Below are 19,358 nucleotides of genomic sequence, written 5' to 3' on the forward strand. Positions count from 1 at the left end.
AAGAAATAGAAAATATGAACAGACCAATCACAAGTAATGAAATTGAAACTGTGATTAAAAATCTTCCAACAAACAAAAGTCCAGGACCAGATGGCTTCACAGGTGAATTCTAGCAAACATTTAGAGAAGAGCTAACACCCATCCTTCTCAAACTCTTCCAAAAAATTGCAGAGGAAGGAACACTCCCAACCTCATTCCATGAGGCCACCATTACCCTGATACCAAAACCAGACAAAGATACTACAAAAAAAGAAAATTACAGATCAATATCACTGATGAATATAGATGCAAAAATACTCAACAAAATACTAGCAAACAGAATCCAACAACACATTAAAAGGATCATACACTATGATAAAGTGGGATTTATCCCAGGGATACAAGGATTCTTCAATATATGCAAATCAATCAATGTGATACACCATATTAACAAACTGAAGGAGAAAAATCATATGATCATCTCAATAGATGCAGAAAAAGCTTTTGAAAAAACTCAACACCCATTTATGATAAAAACTCTCCAGAAAGTGGGCATGGAGGGAACCTACCTCAACATAATAAAGGCCATATACGAGAAACCCACAGCAAACATCATTCTCAATGGTGAAAAACTGAAAGCATTTCCTCTAAGATCAGGAACAACACAAGGATGTCCACTCTCGCCACTATTATTCAACATAGTTTTGGAAGTCCTAGCCACGGCAATCAGAGAAGAAAAAGAAATAAAAGGAATACAAATTGGAAAAGAAGAAGTAAAACTGCCACTGTTTGCAGATGGCATGACACTATACACAGAGAAACCTAAAGATGCCACCAGAAAACTACTAGAGCTAATCAATGAATTTGGTAAATTTGCAGTATACAAAATTAATGCACAGAAATCTCTTGCATTGCTATACACTAACAACGAAAGATCAGAAAGAGAAATTAAGGAAACAATCCCATTTACCATTGCAACAAAAAGAATAAAATACCTAGGAATAAACCTACCTAAGGAGGTAAAAGACCTGTACTCAGAAAACTATAAGAGACTGATGAAAGGAATCAAAGATGACATAAACAGATGGAGGCATATACCATGTTCTTGGATTAGAAGAATCAATACTGTGAAAATGACTGTAATACCCAAAGCAATCCACAGATTCAATGCAATCCCTATCAAATTACCAATAGCATTTTTTACAGAACTAGAACAAAAAAATCTTAAAATTTGTATGGAGACACAAAAGACCCCGAATAGCCAAAGCAGTCTTGAGGGAAAAAAATGGAGCTGGAGGAATCAGACTGCCTGACTTCAGACTATAATACAAAGCTACAGTAATCAAGACAATATGGTACTGGCACAAAAACAGAAATATAGATCAATTGAATAGGATAGAAAGCCCAGAGATAAACCCACGTACCTATGGTCAACTAATCTATGACAAAGGAGGCAAGGATATACAATGGAGAGAACACAGTCTCTTCTCCATTGGGGAAACTGGACAGCTACATGTAAAAGAATGAAATTAGAATACTCCCTAACACCATACACAAAAATAAACTCAAAATTGATTAGAGACCTAAATGTAAGGCTGGACGTTATAAAACTCTTAGAGGAAAACACAGGAAGAACACTCTTTGACATAAATCACAGCAAGATCCTTTTTGATCCACCTCCTAGAGTAATGGAAATAAAAACAAAAATAAATGGGACCTAATGAAACTTAAAAGCTTTTGCAAAGCAAAGGAAACTACAAACAAGACAAAAAGACAATCCTCAGAATGTGAGAAAATATTTGCAAACGAATCAACGGACAAAGGATTAATCTCCAAAATATATAAACAGCTCATGAAGCTCAATATTAAAAAAACAAACAACACAATCAAAAAATGGCAGAAGACCTAAATAGACATTTCTCCAAAGAAGACATACAGATGGCCAAGAAGCACATGAAAAGCTGCTCAACATCACTAATTATTAGAGAAATACAAATCAAAACTACAGTGAGGTTTCACCTCACACCAGTTAGAATGGGCATCATCAGAAAATCTACAAACAACAAATGCTGGAGAGGGTGTGGAGAAAAGGGAACCCTTTTGCACTGTTGGTGGGAATGTAAATTGATACAGCCACTATGGAGAACTGGATGGAGTTTCCTTAAAAAACTAAAAATAGAATTACCATATGACCCAGCAGTCCCACTACTGGGCATATACCCAGAGAAAACCATAATTCAAAAAGACACATGCACCCCAATGTTCACTGCAGCACTATTTACAATAGCCAGGTCATGGAAGCAACCTAAATGTCCATCGACAGACAAATGGATAAAGAAGGTGTGGTACATATATACAATCGAATATTACTCAGCCATAAAAAGGAACGAAGTTGGGTCATCTGTAGAGACGTGGATGGATCTAGAGACTGTCATACAGAGTGAAGTAAGTCAGAAAGAGAAAAACCAATATCGTATATTAACGCATATATGTGTAACCTAGAAAAATGGTACAGATGAACCGGTTTGCAGGGCAGAAATAGCGACACAGATGTAGAGAACAAACGTATGGACACCAAGGGGGGAAATTGGCGGGGGAGGGGGTGGTGGTGGGATGAACTGGGAGATTGGGATTGACATGTATACACTGATGTGTATAAAACAGATAACTAATAAGAACCTGCTGTATAAAAAATAAATAAAATAAAATTAAAAAAAAAAAAAAAGAGCATATTCCTTCTTTTTCTTTTCTTTCCTTGGGGGCAGGGAAAGGTGTGGCAGCATGCAGCAGTGGCAAGCGAATTTTCCAGAGCCTGGATCCCTGGAAATCTGAGCTGGTGGGAAGGCAGTCTGGAGCCCAGCATCTCCCGGGGCATAGGGGACCTCTGTGTCCAGCTCTCCTGGCTGCCTCCTGATACCTGGAGAATCTAAGTTCCCCCCGGCTGAGGTCAGGAGGTCACCCCAGCCCATAGCACATTTGATCTCTGGGAAGGTCTCTGTTCTCTGCAATTCTCTTCCCCCCAGGATCGCACAGGGCTGCTCTCTCAGATCTTCAAGGCTGCTGCCCCACGTCTTGAGATAAGAAGCAATAGTGCGGTACAGGGGCTCATGAGCCCCGGGCAACCTGCCTTCAAAGCCTGGGATGGTGACCGTTTAGGACGGGCTGTCTCACGTGCACTCACACCCCGGCCCCGCCCTCAGGCCGGGCAGCGGCAGGAAGGCAGCCTGTCGACAGAGTGCCGCACACCCAGGGTGCGTGTACCCACGCTGGGTCCCGAGCCCAGGCTGCCAGGGGACTGCTGCCGTCCTCTCTCCCTCTGGCCACCAGATCGTGCTGCGTCTCCCTTGCTCCGGGCTCCTGATCTTCAGAGCAAAGCAGGAGAGGAGGTGGAGGGGGACTCCCCTTCCCAGAAACCAGTGGGTGGGCTTTGTTCTGCTTGTCTGTGTCCAGAGCAAGGGAAGCACAACCAGGAGACTCAACTACTGAAAATCAGTGGTTGACTTACATAACAGTTCTGACCCTGGGCAACCAAGCAGTGGGGAGCTGCTTGGGTTCAGATCTGCTGCTTACAAAGAGAGACACCTTGGGCAAGGTGTTTAAACTCTTTGTGCCTGTTTTCTTATCTGTAAAATGGGGGTAATAAAAGTTACCTACTCAGGTAGGTGTATTTTCCTATGAAACTTGGATGGATTAAGGCACAAAAATTGGCACATAGCAAGTATTCATTAAATAATTATTTACCATCTCTGCTACCCATTTTCTGTTGCTCCTGCTACAAAACTCTTCAAGCTACAGTGAGCAGCCCTTTTCACTGACTCGACCTACCCCTGGGAAGACTCTTTGGCACAAACGGGCAAAGACACAGGATTCCTGAGTGTGGCAGACAAATAGGGCAGGAGCTGGACTTGCCACAATGAGGAAAGATTTTTTTAAATAAATATAGTTAAAGATTAAGGCATTATTTCTTGAGTAACAGCTCTTAAAGCCAGTGGTCAATAAGAAGTTAGTAAGTGGAACATCCATTGTCGAACATCATAAATTCCATGATTGTTGAATAATACGTATTGATGTGTCTCTAGTAAAATGACTCAGAAGTATCTGTTTGTATCTGCAGATTTAGAAATGCCATAAACTGGCAAGTGACTCCAATGCCTTCCAACCCAATACTCTTAACTCAGTGGTTCCCAAACTTTAGCATCAAGTGGGAATGCAGACTCCCAGGCTTCACCCCCGAAAGTCTGATCAGAAGATTTTGATATGTGGACCAGAGGTCTGAGTCTTTAACCAGCCTTTCCAGGTGAGTGTAGGGGTCCAAGGGCTGCCCCCTGAGAAGCGCTGCTAGGCAGTAAATGCTCTGGGTCCCATCCAAGGATCAGGGAGCAGAGACTCAGATGAGCATGCAGCACCTAAGAGGCTTTGGAGGAAGGCACAGAGCTATATTCCCTGTAACAGGCTGGGGGATATTCTCTTCTGTTCAGTGTATGGAAACGCGGGCTCAGGATGTATGAGACCAGGGCAGAGCTGCCTTTCGTACCCAGGTCTTCTGACATGAAGCCCTTTCCACCACTTTTAGGATCTATGCCAGATAAGATTCTCATCATTCTCAGGAAGGAAAACACTGATGTTATAAAAGTGGTTCTAGGGGACGAAGGGGTGTGGGAGATTGAGCACAACCAATGCACAGTCTCAATAGGATTGGGCACTTTCCTTTGCAGGGACCTCCCCCTCCTTCTCTGAGCGTGTGCGCGCGCGCATGCGTGCGTGCGTGCGTGCGCGCGCATGCGTTGCCCTGGCTCCCAGCTCTGGGCCAAGTCCTGTAAGTCGTGAGTGCATAAGGACCCATAAAGGCCAATGGGCTGGTTCAAATTTCTAGGCTCTGATCTTCTTAAACCAGGGCGTGTGGAAAGGAAGGGGAGACAGACCCGAGCTTTAAGAAAACTTTGGCCTGGAATGTTCCGGTCAAAGTCTATGGACTCCTCTTCTGACTCCCAATCTGGGCCCTGAACTGCAGCAGAAAAGTGAGGCTAGAGGTTCTTTCCCAAGCTAGGATAGCACTTCCTCACTCACAGCCTTGAAAATCCTCGTTGGTTTTATGTGAGGATGGAACAATGTGGAAATAACAGAATTCAAAGCAAACCGTGAACACAGGTCCCACTGTGCCTGTGTACACTCTACCCAGAGTGCGGATGGGGGGCTCTTGACTGAGCCACCTGGGAGATCAGGTGCCAGCATATTCCATCAGACAGAGGAGGGAGGGTGGGGCCCAGGACGCCTGGTAAGTGCCCTGGATCTTCAGCTGCAGTTCACACATCTGGGTCCTCAACTCAAGCGACCCAGCAAAGCTGTGACAGCTCAGCCATGCCACACGAAGTTCGACCCAAGTGGCTCCTGCTGCCAAGTACAAAATCCCATAGTGCAATCAGCAGGCGGGGACCGCCTGGCAATGCTGGCAGGGTCACCTTGAATGGCGGGGCTGGGGTGGAGGGGGACTCGGTAAACAGGGTCCCCGTGGGAGACTCAGCAGCCCCACCCTGGCTTTTCCGGGGCCAGAGCGCGTCTCGCAAGAAAACGGTGTTTTCTGCCATTGTTCCCTCTCGGCGTCACCAGGAGTACCAAGTCGCCCGGTCCTCCTCGCCCCGCCCATTCCCCCAGAGCCTCTCATTCAGAAGAACGGAAAACCCTGCCAAGGGCAGGACCTCCGACACCAGCTTCTGATGCCACGCAAGCTATTCTCCCCCGAAGCCTGGCGCCCCAGGGCCACGTGTCTGACCGCCTCGATTCTAAGGCTGAGCTTTGCTTCTAACGACGGGTTTTGCTCAAACGAGGGGAAAGGATGCCGCGAGCCATGTTTTAAATGATTGGTTCCCAAGGAAGAGCCGACGCCAGTAACGCACAGGATTGAAGGGGGACCCAAGGGACGGCAAACCGGAGTTCTCGGGGGTGAGGGGGGGAAGGCGTGCTTTCTCAGAGCCTGGGCTGGGTATGGGGCGCCGGGGACACCCAGGCACACACACACGGACACACGCTCAGGTGCGCACGCGCGAGTGGCCTTCTGGCAAGGCCACTCGGTGTCCCCACCGCTCTCTCCGGCACGCGAATCGGCCCGGAACGGGAGCCAGGACTTACCGCCAGGACGCCCTGGGCCAGGAACCCCACTGTCACAGCTCCCAGCAGCAGCCACCTGGATGGGAGAGGGGGGAGGAGCGCCGTGAGTGTGCGGCCCCGGCTTGGAAATTCCGAGAAGCACACGCGCGCGGGACCCAGGGGACAGGCAGCAGGTCGCTTACCGCCGCAGGGCAGGGCGCGACGCCGCGCGCTCGTCTCGGTCCATGCTCCCAGTTCGGCCCCTCGGGGCTCCGATCCGTCCCTCCTAGCCTGGAAGACGAGACAAAGCGGGCTTAGCCCGGCTGGGGAGGGAGCCTCGTCGCCGCCCGCCTCCGTCTGCGGGACAAGGGAAAGCGGGGCGCGTCCCCGCCTCTTGCCGGGGGTGACCGGGAGCCGCCCTGCGACGAGGCAGGGGAGAGGGCAGCCTGCCCACCTAGGCCCGGACGGGGCCGCTCAGCAGCCGCCGCTCCATCCCCTCCCCCTTCCCACTCCCAGAGCCGGGCGCGCAGCCCCAGCTGCACGGGGCGCCCGAATCCCTGCCCTCCGCCCGGGGCTCGGCCTCCCAGGGCCGCTCTTACCTCGGGCCCGGCTTCAGTGGCTGCCGCCCGCGCGCCTCCGCCCTCCAGAAGCGCCGCCGGCGGCACGAGCAGCGCAACCGCCCTCCCGGGCTCCCCGGGCCGACCTCGGGCCCTCGCGTCCGCCCTCGGAGCTCCGCCGGGTCGGCGAGCGCGGGGCGCGGGGCGGGCAGCGGCGGCGGTGGGTGCAGAGCGCGGAGCCCTGCGTCCCGGCGCGCGTCGGCCACAATCCCCCGGCCGCGCGCTCCTGCCGCCTCTTACCCGCGCCGCAGGGTCCTCCCCCTTTGAGGCGCCGCCCGCCCCGCGCCGCCGAGGGGAGGGGCAGCGCCAACAAATTGGGGAGCTCGCCTGGCCGCGCTCAGGTCTCCGCCGCGAGCTGCCGCGCCCGGGACGGTGCGCCGCGCTCGAGTCCCGGCCGTGCGAGAGTGAGCCGCCCGCCGCCGCCCCCAAGAGCCCGGGCGCCGGCCCCCCGCCGTCCCCCGCCGGTCCCCGCCGCCCCGGGCGCGCCAGCATGGGGCCCCGGCTCGGCGTCTGGCTGCTGCTGCCCGCCGCCCTCCTGCTCCACGAGGAGAGCAGCCGGGCCGCCGCGAAGGTGAGTCCCGGCCGGCTCGGCTCCCGGCGTCCCGCCCTGCGCCCCGGCGCCCCGCGCGGGCCCTTTGTCCGCGGCCGGAGCCGCCCTCCGGGCCCGGGGGTCGCGCGCGGCACAGCCGGGCGCACTCTCGCGGCCGGTCCCCGCCGGGCACCCCCGTGGGCTGCGACCGCGCATCCATTAGGGAGCCTCCTTTGTTGTGGGCTGAGTCGGGGCGAGTCAGGGGAGACTCCTCGGGGCCGGGGGCGGGCGAGCAGAACTTGGTGCAGGGTGCCCGGGAGTCAGGGGGATTTGAACTCGCACCTCGGGGGCGCCTGGCCGTCGGGTGCCTTCACCTGCCCCGGGCGCCCGAGTGGGCCGGGGGCCGGAGGGCCGGACACGCGCGCCCCGTGCTGTTCGGAGCCCACACATGTGCCCGGGAGTCGCTTTGGGCGTGTTTCTCTGGAGCTTTGGAGACTCTGGTGGTTGATGCTGAACAGTCCTGGGCCGTTTGCCTGGAAACAGCTGTATCTTTGCTTTCCCACGACTTTGCTGTCGCTGCAGCACGCTGAGGGACAGCAGAGGAGCTTTTCTGTCGTGCAGCTTTCAAACGTTTCCATACTCGACTCGATGACTTTTACTAATATAGTAAAAAAATTATAACCACATTATATTTGAGTGTGAAACCAAAATGAAACTCCATCTCATTGTTCTGTGCACAGATTGTTTTCCTAGTTTTCATTTCCTCCGGCTGTGCGCTTGCCCGGAAAGGATCTGGGAGTTCGGTTTGCACAAGTAAAGGCGTCCAGCTCTAGACGGTCCCTGATGTACTGTTGTTCTTTGCTTTTTTCCTTCCCCTCAGATGGAGTAAAAACCTCAGCTGTTTCCCAGTGTCACAGCCTTGTAGACAAAACCCTGGGAAGGTGTGCCTTCTCAACACATTTTGCATTCCCCCCACCCCAAATATTTAAAAATGATGTTACTACTTTCGGCATTTCCCACTTACTCTTGTTTCACATCCTGATTTTGCTCTTAGTTAGTTTGTTTGTTTGTTTTGTTTGTTTGTTGTTTTTTTCTTCTCTTCAGGAAGAATGATGCTCACTGACTTCAGTTAATTGTTTATAAATTATTAACTGTTACTTGCCAGAATAAACTGGTGATATGCATACATGTCTTGCAGTTGAGAATCTGGCTCTTTGCTGGCAACTGTGTCACTAGGTATGGAAAGGCCTAATGATGACACAAGCAGTTAACTTCAGATTGTTCCTCCCAGCCCAGAGTCTAGCCAGGCACCCTAGTCGGTTATTTAAACACTCTCTGGTCACGATGACAAAATACTTCCAAAAGAGGTGGCTCTAGAGCACTTTATTTGGGTCTAGAACTATTGACCCAAAGATTTAACACTTCCAAGGAGAGATGGCAAGGAAATGAGAGAAAGTTCTCTATTTGGAAATATGAAGCTCTGTTTGGGCTTGGATTTTTTCTGATCGATAATATTAGCAAAGCAAAGCCAATTATGAGAGCCGGCTTTCAAATAGCCAGGACTTTGAAGAATGAACCACTCAGTGAGTGGGAAATCAAACTCATTACTGTTGCGTCCGGGCTTATTTTACTTTCCTTGTACGTCCCTGTCCTGGCTGTGCTGTATCCTTCAAATCTCATGTAATGTTTTAAGAGATCTGGCACGTGGACACCCTCTGATCACCAGTTGACTTAATGGGTATTATCATTTTGCCATATTTTCCCTGGTTTATTCAGAGAGAGAAAGTTTATTAATATGAACATGACTTATGGCTGTACAAGAAAATCCATTTAAAAATAATATCTGGCTAATTTAAAAATTTGTCTCACTTTTCACACCATCGGTAACATTTTTTTTTTTTTTTTTGCTTACCTCCTTCCAAAATCAGCTGTTAGGGATACCAAAAAGTTGAAATAATTTCCATATTGATCCAAGCAGAATATCATTTAAAAATGCATTTTGAATGATAAGATGCTGCCAGTCAATCAAATCCTAATTCAATAGCCAATAAAAATGATTCTTGGATTACCTGCTTTTTTGGAGTATCTGAATCTGTGTTACCTGCATTGGTACACCCAAACGTCACCTACTAGGTGCCAGGCAGAGATTGTACTTATTATTATTCACATGAAAGGCTGTTAGATTTTATATTTGATCATATCTGCTATGACCATACTGTTCATTTACCAGTGGGTGGAGTTTCTAAGCCAGTGATTTTTTTTCCTACCCCCCCACTCCCCTCCCCAACTTTTCTTCTTTGGCAAGGAAGGAGGAATAGGGTGCAGACCTAAGACAAAAATCTGCCCATAGGATTGAGGGTCCTCGGTTCTGAGTCACGCAGTCATGAGCTGAATGAATTCTTCCTTCTGCAGCCTCCAAACTCCCCCCTCCAACTGGTCTGTTTGATGCTTCTTCACAAATTATTTTTCAGGATCAGAAATGTGAACTTTTGCCAAAGTGTGGTGATGCCCGTGTAGGGTGTTGGCATCTCCAGACCATTAGTCACCATTCTGAGACTGAATGACCTAGAACTCAAACGGATATTTAATTCTGATATGAATGTGGACCACATTCTGCTGGGAATGTAATTTCAAAGAGAAGGCTGATTTTTGACTTAGTCCCAGTGACAGCAACATGAACCCAGTATCTCAGGAGTGATCTTGGTGAACGTATCATCTAAATCACCGTGTTCTTCATGCATGGAACGGTATCGGGATGAAGGGGAGCGCCTCTAATACCAACCAGGAGAAACAGTGTGCCTAGCCTGTGTGTGTGTGAGTGTACACTTATAGAATTATTAGTGTGTGTGTTAATGGTGTAGTCACACACACACAAGTGTGGTTTAGGGACCGGAGGATCCTAAATGTTGTGTCTGCTCTGATTAAGCAGATGATTTCAGAGGACTTGGTAACCCCCTGCCTCAGTTTCCCTGGCAGATCTGCTCCCCCACCCCGCCCCGTCCATCCTTCCTGCCTTCATCCCACACATGCGCCTTGAGCACATCTTCAGGCCACACCCCCCGCCAGGCGCTGGCCGTGAATCAGTGAGTGGGGCCCACCCTCCTCCCCCAGGAAGGCTGTGGTCTCCTGAGAAGTACTGAGAAAGAAACAGGCAAATACAACTCAGGCTGGTAAACGCTACAGTCAGGGTAAAACCTAGGGCCATAGGAGCACGTAACCCAGCTTTGGGGAGCTCAGAGGAAACTTCCGGGAGGACATCCCACCTCTGACTCTGAGGAAGGAATGGGAACCATAGACCTGGCATCTTATTTTCATATGATTGTCATGTGCATCATACTCAGAAGGTTGGATAGTTCTTCCTTTGCCCTTTCACTAATCAGGCTGTCTTTGCATGTAAAGAAGACCTTAAGGTTCCCTCCTTTGAGGTACCAAGATGCCATTGCTTGTATGACTAACAGGCGTGATATCTGAACTTTCCCCTGGGAGGGGTGGAGACACACGGAGGTCTAGGAGAGCTGCGATAAGACCCCAGCTCAACCAAAGGCCCCCTCCGGAGGTGGCAGGTGGATTGGGATGTCTGCAGAGTTCCAGCACGGATGACTGATTGTAGGCAGGAGTGCCTTTAGGAGCTGACCGAGAACACCTCCCCTCACTGGGGCAAGGGCATGGGGGAATTCACAAAACCCCGCATTATTCATTAACAAGACTGTCTTCAGATTTCTTGGAACTGGTGAGGATGGCCATCACTAAACAAGTTCGGTTATCTAGTTTAGAACTGGTAGAGATTTTGCAGACAAACTGAACCCACAAGTGACCCGCTGAAACAAATCCTTTTAGAGAGGGAGGGGGCATCAATCAGTGAATAATTTACAGCACTTGTCTTGATGAGGTATACGATGCTTGTTCTAACGACGGTTCCAGAAACTGGACAAGGATTTGCCTCGTTAAAGTGTCTCTCAAGCAGATTGGGTATTTTGAGTTCTTGGGCTCAAATAAGCAAAAGCAACAATAGAATGCCTAAAATAATATCATCAGAGCATTGTTCTTCCTGCTGTTATTAAACAACCACTAAGAAATGTCAGCTATAGAACAATACAAATGAGATATTCCTCCCATTCTTGTGCACACAATGAAAGAGATGTAAACCAGAAAATGGTTCCATCGTCAGTTTCTTTTGAGGAGTTTACCGCTTGAAGAATGACTCAGGGGTTAGCATTTTATAGTCTGGCACACGGGGACCGGTTCTGTCCTGTATTTCCCTCCATTGTTCTCCTGGTCTTAGTCCTGTGACATCAGTCTGTCTTGGGGTCCTTTCTGTTTCTCTGCTTCTCTGTTCTTCCTCTTCCAGGCCCCTCAGGGTGGCTGGGCCCCGGGGCTGGGCTCCAGCAGGCTTCTCTTTTTCTCCGCCCTCCCCACTCCCATGATTTGTCAGCATTCCGTGAAGGGGACTCCAAACCTTTCTCTTGAACCCCAGTCTGGTCTCCTCACGTTCCCATGGAACATCTCACCTTTGCTGTCCTGCTTTGATTGCAGCCTTAGCAAATATGTCCAGAACCGAGCTTGCCATCTTTCACCAACCGACTGCCCTTCTTCCCAAGTGGCTCGTTTTGGTCCTTGATGCCCCGATGTTTCCTGATGCCCCGATGTTTCCTGATGCTCAACCCAGAGACCGTGGCTTCATGTGGAGGCCTCACCCTTCCCTCCTTTTTAACCTTCATGTCACCCAGGCACTCATTCCACCCTTCCTCCTTCTACCTGCTCCTCAGAGCCCCCTTGGCCGTCTCTTCCCATGACTGTGACACCATTCCAGGTCTAGTCACCCTGTGCCAGGGTCGCCCCGAATCCCTCCCGCTCCTGCCCTCCTTTCAGCCTTGTCTTCTCCCCAGCCCATTCCTCACGCTGTCCTGAGTCTGTCTTCAGAGATCCCGTTATGACCACGTGATTCCTCTGCTCTGATGATGGCTACCTCCTGTCTGACCAGAAGTCTCCAACTCTTTGGCTGGGTGGTTTTCATTTGTTCGTTTTTAATAAAGACTTTATTGTTTAGGGCAGTTTCAGGGTCAAGGCGAAATTGAGAGGAAGGTACAGAGATTTTCCATCTACCCCCTGTGTCCCCACAAGCATGGCCTCGCCCACTATCAACATCCCCCACCAGTTAGTGCATTTGTCACAACTGATGAACCTACACTGACCCACTGTCATCACCCAAAGTCCGTAGTTTACCTTAGGGTTCACTCTTAGTGTTGTATATCATTGGGTCTGGACAAATGTGTAATGGCATGTAGCCATCATTATAGTATCACACAGAGTATTTTCACTGCCCTAAAAGTCCTCTGTGGTCTGCCTATTCATCCCCTTCTCTCCCCAAACCCTGGCAACTATTGATCTTTTTACTGTCTCCATTGTTTTGCCTTTTCATGTAGCTGGAATCATAGATTATGTAGATTTTTCCCATTGGCTTCTTTCACTTATTCATATGCATTTAAATTTCTTCCATGTCTTTTCATGGCTTGATAGCCCATTTCTTTTTAGCACTGAATAATATTCCATTGTCTGCATGGACCACAGTTCATCTATCCACTCATCTCCTGAAAGACATCTTGGTTGCTTCCAAGTTTTGGCTGATTTTGAATAAAGCTTCTATAAACATCCGTGTGCAGCTTTTTGTGTGGACCTAAGTTTTCAACTCCTTTGGGTAGATACCAAAGTGCACAATTGCTGGATCATATGGTAAGAGTATGTTTGGCTTTGTAAGAAACCAGCAAACTCTCTTCCAAAGTGGCTGAGCCATTCTGAATTCCCACCAGCAATGAATGGGAGTTCCTGTTGCTCCACATCCTCGCCAGCATTTGGTGTTGTCAGTGTTTTGGATTTTGGCCACTCTAATAGATGTGTAGTGGTATCTTGCTGTTGTTTTAATTTGGCTTGGCTTTACATACCCTTCGCCATGTGGATTCATGGACTTATCTGGTCTTTGTCTTCATACTCCCCAGCATGCAGGGTGGGTAGTTGTCATGAAGGACTTACCTCTGTGTTCCATGGAGCAGTGTAATCTCTTTGAGCCTCGGGTCCCTGATCCATCAAATGAGGACAACACAACATCTGCAGACACCTTTAAGATGTTCAGAGAGGTTGTACGTGTGAAGCAAGTAAACCCTGAGAAGACGATAGCTGTTATCACTGCTGCGTGGCTGGGATCTCTTTGTCTCGTGTATGTTGGTTCAACACCCTTGAAGATTTTGAGATGCTGGAGGACAGAGCTTCTTTGAAAAATGCCCCCACTGTCTGGGGGAGTACCTGATACATGGAGGGAAGTCGTGAATTACTTGTAGTGGGTTCGGTGATCCTGCCTGCCTTTCACTCTGGACCCTGGGGAGGCCTGGCGGGAGCTGAGTGCCTGCTCCCGGAAATGATGTTGCGTTGCTGACCCCGTAGCAGTTTTAGGCAACACAAAGGAAAGTAATGCCAAACGAAGGTGTTTCCTCTTAATTTGGAATCAGGAGCAGATATTCCGCCATAGACTAAACACGACTTGGAAATATACACAAGGCTGAACTCTTTGTGTAAATAGTTTATTCCGTGGCTTAGTAATATTCCTGATTTGCTAGGTTTGGCTTTTAGTCTGCACACTATAAGAACATTTAAAGTCATCTGAGTTTTAAAGCTTGCTTGATTTGTGGTCAAGTAAAAGACAAATGCCAAGCGTCCAAATCAGACATTAAGGCAATATATTACATGCGTATGTGTTGGTTCTCTCGCTGGTAGAGGAGAATGATCCAACGTCCTCAACTTTTCCTGCTCATCAAGACTTTGTTAGGAGTTTTGGAATTAACTGTTGTCTATTACTGGATACAGGTCTCTGTGTGCTGTGTGCATTTCTTTCTTATTCAGATAACAGCAAGAGATGCTGGCTGTGACCTGGGAGAGGCCAATTTGATCTCAGTTGCCCTGTTCCCATTTCACCAAATTTCCTGACAGTTGGAGACCCATGGTAGAGTCACTCACACAGAGTTGAGCTGATTCAATAAACGTTGTCCAACTCAACGGAATATGTAGAGACGGTATTCCTGTATTTGACATTTAATTGAAATTGTTAAAAAAATTTTATTGAGTTTTGCTTTAGAAAATCAGCATATTCCTTTAGAAAATCAGCATATTCCTTTATGAAGAACAAAACTCAGCGTTTTCTAGTTGTAACTCAGTGTTTCCAAAGCTGTTTGCACAAGCTTTTCCCAGCTGCCACTCACACACCTAGAGCTGAAGAAGGCTCAGAGGATGGAGGTGCTGGCAGCCTGTGTCTTCACTTTAGAAAGATAAACACTCCTAACAGCCCTCGGTTAGCATATGGGGCATCTTTGAGGGTGCTAAGTCAGCATTGATTTCCTGTTTCAGAATGTTACAAATGGGCCCAATGATAAGTATTGTGGTGTTTTTCCTTCATTTCTATTAAGGAAATAATATTTATGTATATTTTAATCAGTGGCAGATTTGGCTACTACATCTCTAACAATACTTTATTTTAAAAGAGTAAGCATATTATTTTTGTAATGAGAAAAAACCATCAAAATTTATTCTAAAATCCAGTTATCCTTTTATGCAAGTAATGACTTTTTCTTGAGCATGAGTGTTAATTTCCATATCATCCAAGAGCATCAGCTTTAAAATGTCATTTTTAAATACAAGCAACTCCTTTTCCTCATTAGCTTTGATTTTTGAGTTGCGTTTTGGCATTTTTTAAAGAATAAAACTTTAATGTCACGGAGTTAATTACTGAGTTGCATGAAACTTATTCGCCAGGTCCAGACTATTCTTGCATTAAAGCTTGAGTTAAGGTGATATTATTATCATTATTACCTAAAATGTGCAAAGTTTTATTAGGGAAAAAGGCCGCATAATTATAGTTTGGTCCATTTTTTTTTGCAGTGTCCACTTGGAAAATACTTGATCTAACTATGTGTCTTAAATAGAAGTTATTGCATACTGTGGGAGAATTCAGCCTAACTCCAAGAACTCTAAAATTAGCCAGGCAAAAGAAATGCCTGTTTCTCTACAAAGTTTGCATTAAACTCCTGGAAAGACAATTGCAGTGTTTCAAATACATCCAGAGAGGAGCATAGCCCAGCGACACACTCTGCCCGCACGGGGTGGCAGGCATTGCATGGAAGCACATGGGTGCTGCTTTGAATCCCAGCTCTGCCTCGTACAGCTGTGTGGACATGTGCAACTTGCTTCTCTCTCTGTCCACCTTTTGCCATCTGTAAAATGGGGACAGCAGTAGTGCCTCGATTCCAGGACAGGCATGAGAATTAAACGAGCTAATGTTTGTAAAGCGTTTATACCGTGCTGGCTGCATGCTCGTTAAATGAGCAAATTCTGAGGAATAAATAGCAAAGTAATTACATCATCAGGGCATCTTGAGGCTGGAGAAACACTGAAGGCCACCAGAGCAGTGGATCTGGAATCCCCTGGAATGCTGGGTGGGACACAGACGCCCGGCCCCCCTCCCGGCTTCTCTGATTAGGGTTGTGGGTGCACCTGAGTATCGCATTTCCAACAGGCAATGCTGGTGGTGGAGGTCCGGGGACCACAGATCTCGTCCATTCTCTTCACTTACAGGGGCAGCCGCTTGATAGATGTGAGCTATAGACATGCTGCTCTGGGAGAGTGGTCTGCACTCAAGCAGAAGCTGAACCTTTGTATTTAAAATGACTCTCCTGTTTCTGATGTTCCCTTTTTCTTGTTGGTCGTTGTTACTGCAGCACTTCCAGCCCTGTGGTGCTATTTGGGGGTTTAGGAGTGGGAAGGTCCTGATGCAGGCATGTGGGGTGCCAGGATGCTGGAGGAGAGGGCGTGGCCGATGGGAAACGGGGACAGCTGGAGCCTGGACAAGACCCTTGTCCTCTGTGGTCATCCTGTCCCCATCAAGACATGGGACACAGGTGTTCGCAGGATGATCCGCTGTATGTCAGAGTTTTTCCGTCTTTAAGGCTCTATTCTCACCTTGGCATCTGCTGATGGTGGGCTCGGTGTTTGCGTAGAGGCTGGTTGAGCCAGAACCCACTCAGGTTTGTGAGCAGGACCCCCAGGGTGTGCCTTCACCTTTCTGCAGTGCCCACCCTCGCCCACCTCCTCCGAGCCTTGGCCTCCTGGGCCCCTGAATGAAGGATTCCTATTATGTGTCTTCTTATGGCCAAACCCATTTCCTGGAGATTATAGACCACTTGGGGTTAGCGGTTTAAGATAACTCGTAATTTTTGGTCAGGAAATGGCCTGTAAAATTAAGATGAACTTGCCAAAGCAGGGAGATGGGTTAGTGATGGGAAAAAATACTGCAATATGGGTAGTGCAGCCCCTGGGTCACTGTATGTCAGATAAGTACGAAGACCTGGTCCAGAATCAGCCCCAGTCGCTGATAAGCTGGGGGTGACGCACTCTTTATCACACAGGACGAGCAGCAATCTTCTCGATTCATCCCTCATTCACACCTTATCTTTAACAAACATTTGTGCATGTAAACATTATGCTAGCAACAGATGCTTCTTATCAGTTTGTTAAAGCAACTCTGAACAAATGGCTATTGGACGCCTTAGTAATAATAAAAATTTGTTTTCCTAAATACCAGAAAATAATAAAAATTATATTTCTTTATTCTGGAATTCAGGCTTTTAAAACTTTTTTTTAAAGTATACATTATATATTTATTAAAGGCAGAAAAAATGTCTCTTCCACTTAAATCCACATCATTTATCATTTTGAAAACTTCAGGTTTTCAAAACCTAACCAGCTTCCATTTCCTCTGTCTTTTTTTTCTGTCAGGAACTCAATTTTGTTCAGCTTCCCACCTCTTCCTATCATGAAAGGGAAGATGAGTTCATTCCCAGCTCCAGAGATGGAGTCTGGTTAATCCATAAATGGATTTCTCCTAGAGTTTCCTACTGATTTAGACATAGGCACATGACCTGAGTGGGCCCAATCAGACTAAAGGGAAAGACTTGCATTCTGTGCTTTGTCTCTCTGGCTCCAGCTTGCTGGGAGCAAGGCTTGGAGGGTCAGTTGACACAGGCAACCAACTTCCCCTTGCAACCACAAGGAGAACCAGACTCAAGATAAGGCCATTTTTGGATTGGGTTGTTCGTTTTTTTGTTATTGAGCTGCATGAGCTGCTTGTAAATCTTGGAGATTAATCCTTTGTCAGTTGCTTCATTTGCAAATATTTTCTTCCATTCTGAGGGTTGTCTTTTGGTCTTGTTTATGGTTTCCTTTGCTGTGCAAAAGCTTTTAAGTTTCATTAGGTCCCATTTGTTTATTTGTGTTCTTATTTCCATTTCTCTGGGAGCTGGGTCAAAAAGAATCTTGCTGTGATGTATGTCATAGAGTGTTCTGCCTATGTTTTCCTCTAAGAGTTTAATAGCCAGGACATGGAAGCAACCTAAATGTCCATCGACAGATGAATGGATAAAGAAGATGTGGCACACATATACAATGGAATATTACTCAGCCATAAAAAGAAATGAAATTGAGGTATTTGTAGTGAGGTGGATGGAGTTAGAGTCTGTCATACGGAGTGAAGTAAGTCAGAAAGAGAAAAACAAATACAGTATGCTAACACATATATACGGAATCTAAGGGAAAAAAAAAAAAAAAGGCCATGAAGAACCTAGTGGCAAGACGGGAAGAAAGACACAGACCTACTAGAGAATGGACTTGAGGATATGGGGAGGGGGTGGGGTGAGATATGACAGGGTAAGAGAGTGTCATGGACATATATACACTACCAAATGTAAAATAGATAACTAGTGGGAAGCAGCCGCATAGCACAGGGAGATCAGCTTGGTGCTTTGTGACCACCTAGAGGGGTGGGATGGGGAGGGTGGGAGGGAGGGAGATGCAAGAGGGAAGAGAAATGGGAACATATTGTATATGTATAACTGATTCACTTTGTTATAAAGCAGAAGCTAACACACTATTGTAAGGCAATTATACTTCAATAAAGATGTTTAAAAAAAAAAAAAAAAAAGATAAGGCCAGTGCTTAACACAGCAGAACAGGTCAGGAAGAAATGAAGTTTTTCATGAAATTATTGATTCCCTTAGAGTCCACCAATCAGGCTTTTAAAACTTTAAAAAAATTTCTATAATTAATCATTTTTTATTATTTCTTGTTGGCCTTAGATTTTTCTCTTCTTTCGTGGAGGTTATTATCCATTAATATGTTACAGAGATATTTGTATTTTTCTTTTGACTGGATAATTTATTTAAAACATACGTAACTTTGGGCATTGTTTTAGACTAGAAGCCAAATTTGTAATCAAAATGCCATTTTTTTCTTCACATCGGTGAAAGTAAAACAGGCAAGGCTAAGAATTCACTTAAGCACACAGCACAAATTACTATGTTCTTAGCTCAGTATCTTGCTTCTGGCATTCAAAATAATTTGAAATTGCATTCAGTAAGTGTGTGTTGAGTACTCACTCTGGGTCAAAAAATACACAGGCAGTTAAAATTGTTCTTATATTTTGTATTCTGGTATATGCCCAAGGTAAAGTAAGAGTAATTTTAATAATGGTGTAATAGATATGACACTAAAAAATTAAAACGTTCACTGTTCTCTTTTTGCCCCAAAAGTTTTCACTTAGCTTCTGAAACTCTAGAAAGAACATCATACAATCACAGACTCTGGAGCCAGACCTCATGGATTTGAATCCTTGATTTACCAGCAACTAGCTGTTTGACCTTGGGCAACCTACTCAACCTCTCTGTGTCTCAGTTTTCTCATCTCTATAATAGGGGTAATAAAGCTAATTCTTTATAGGATTGTTGTGAAGATAGTACACGTGATAATACATGTAAAGCACATACATGAGTGACTGCCACATCCTTAGTCCAAGAAATGTTAGCTTGTAGTATTGATTTCATTATTATATTATTGATATTTATCTGTAATTGAAGCTATGTAGACTGAAAAATATCTTTCTTTTACTTCTACTTCATTCCTTAAAATGAGATAAGCTTCTTGGATAATTTAAGCTTCTTGGATTATTAGGATTATAATGCTATTCACACACAAGTTAATTAAATATGTTTTAATTGCATATTTTAAGGGAATAATTCTATCCTTAAAGTATTCCTAGATGTAAAACTGGGCTTTGA

General features: G+C 46.6%; 2 protein-coding genes across 2 annotated transcripts in view; one reads left to right on the forward strand and one right to left on the reverse strand.

Moving 5' to 3' along the window:
- Window positions 1–6,930, reverse strand: part of COL4A2 (collagen type IV alpha 2 chain) — a 177,023-nt gene extending 170,093 nt beyond the window's left edge. Inside the window, 3 exon segments of the mRNA XM_057533227.1 lie at window positions 6,106–6,160; window positions 6,267–6,354; window positions 6,663–6,930. Coding sequence (XP_057389210.1) covers window positions 6,106–6,160; window positions 6,267–6,310 — 99 coding nt within the window. The 5' untranslated portion in view covers window positions 6,311–6,354; window positions 6,663–6,930.
- Window positions 6,931–6,999: 69 nt separating this feature from the next.
- COL4A1 (collagen type IV alpha 1 chain) overlaps window positions 7,000–19,358 on the forward strand; it is a 151,914-nt gene continuing 139,555 nt past the window's right edge. The window contains exon 1 of the mRNA XM_057533226.1: window positions 7,000–7,251. Within this exon, the coding sequence (XP_057389209.1) occupies window positions 7,171–7,251 (81 nt within the window). The 5' untranslated portion in view covers window positions 7,000–7,170. The remainder of the gene's footprint in view (window positions 7,252–19,358) is intronic.

This window comes from Balaenoptera acutorostrata, chromosome 18 (genome assembly GCF_949987535.1).
Source record: "Balaenoptera acutorostrata chromosome 18, mBalAcu1.1, whole genome shotgun sequence".
Classification (NCBI taxonomy): Eukaryota; Metazoa; Chordata; class Mammalia; order Artiodactyla; family Balaenopteridae; genus Balaenoptera; species Balaenoptera acutorostrata.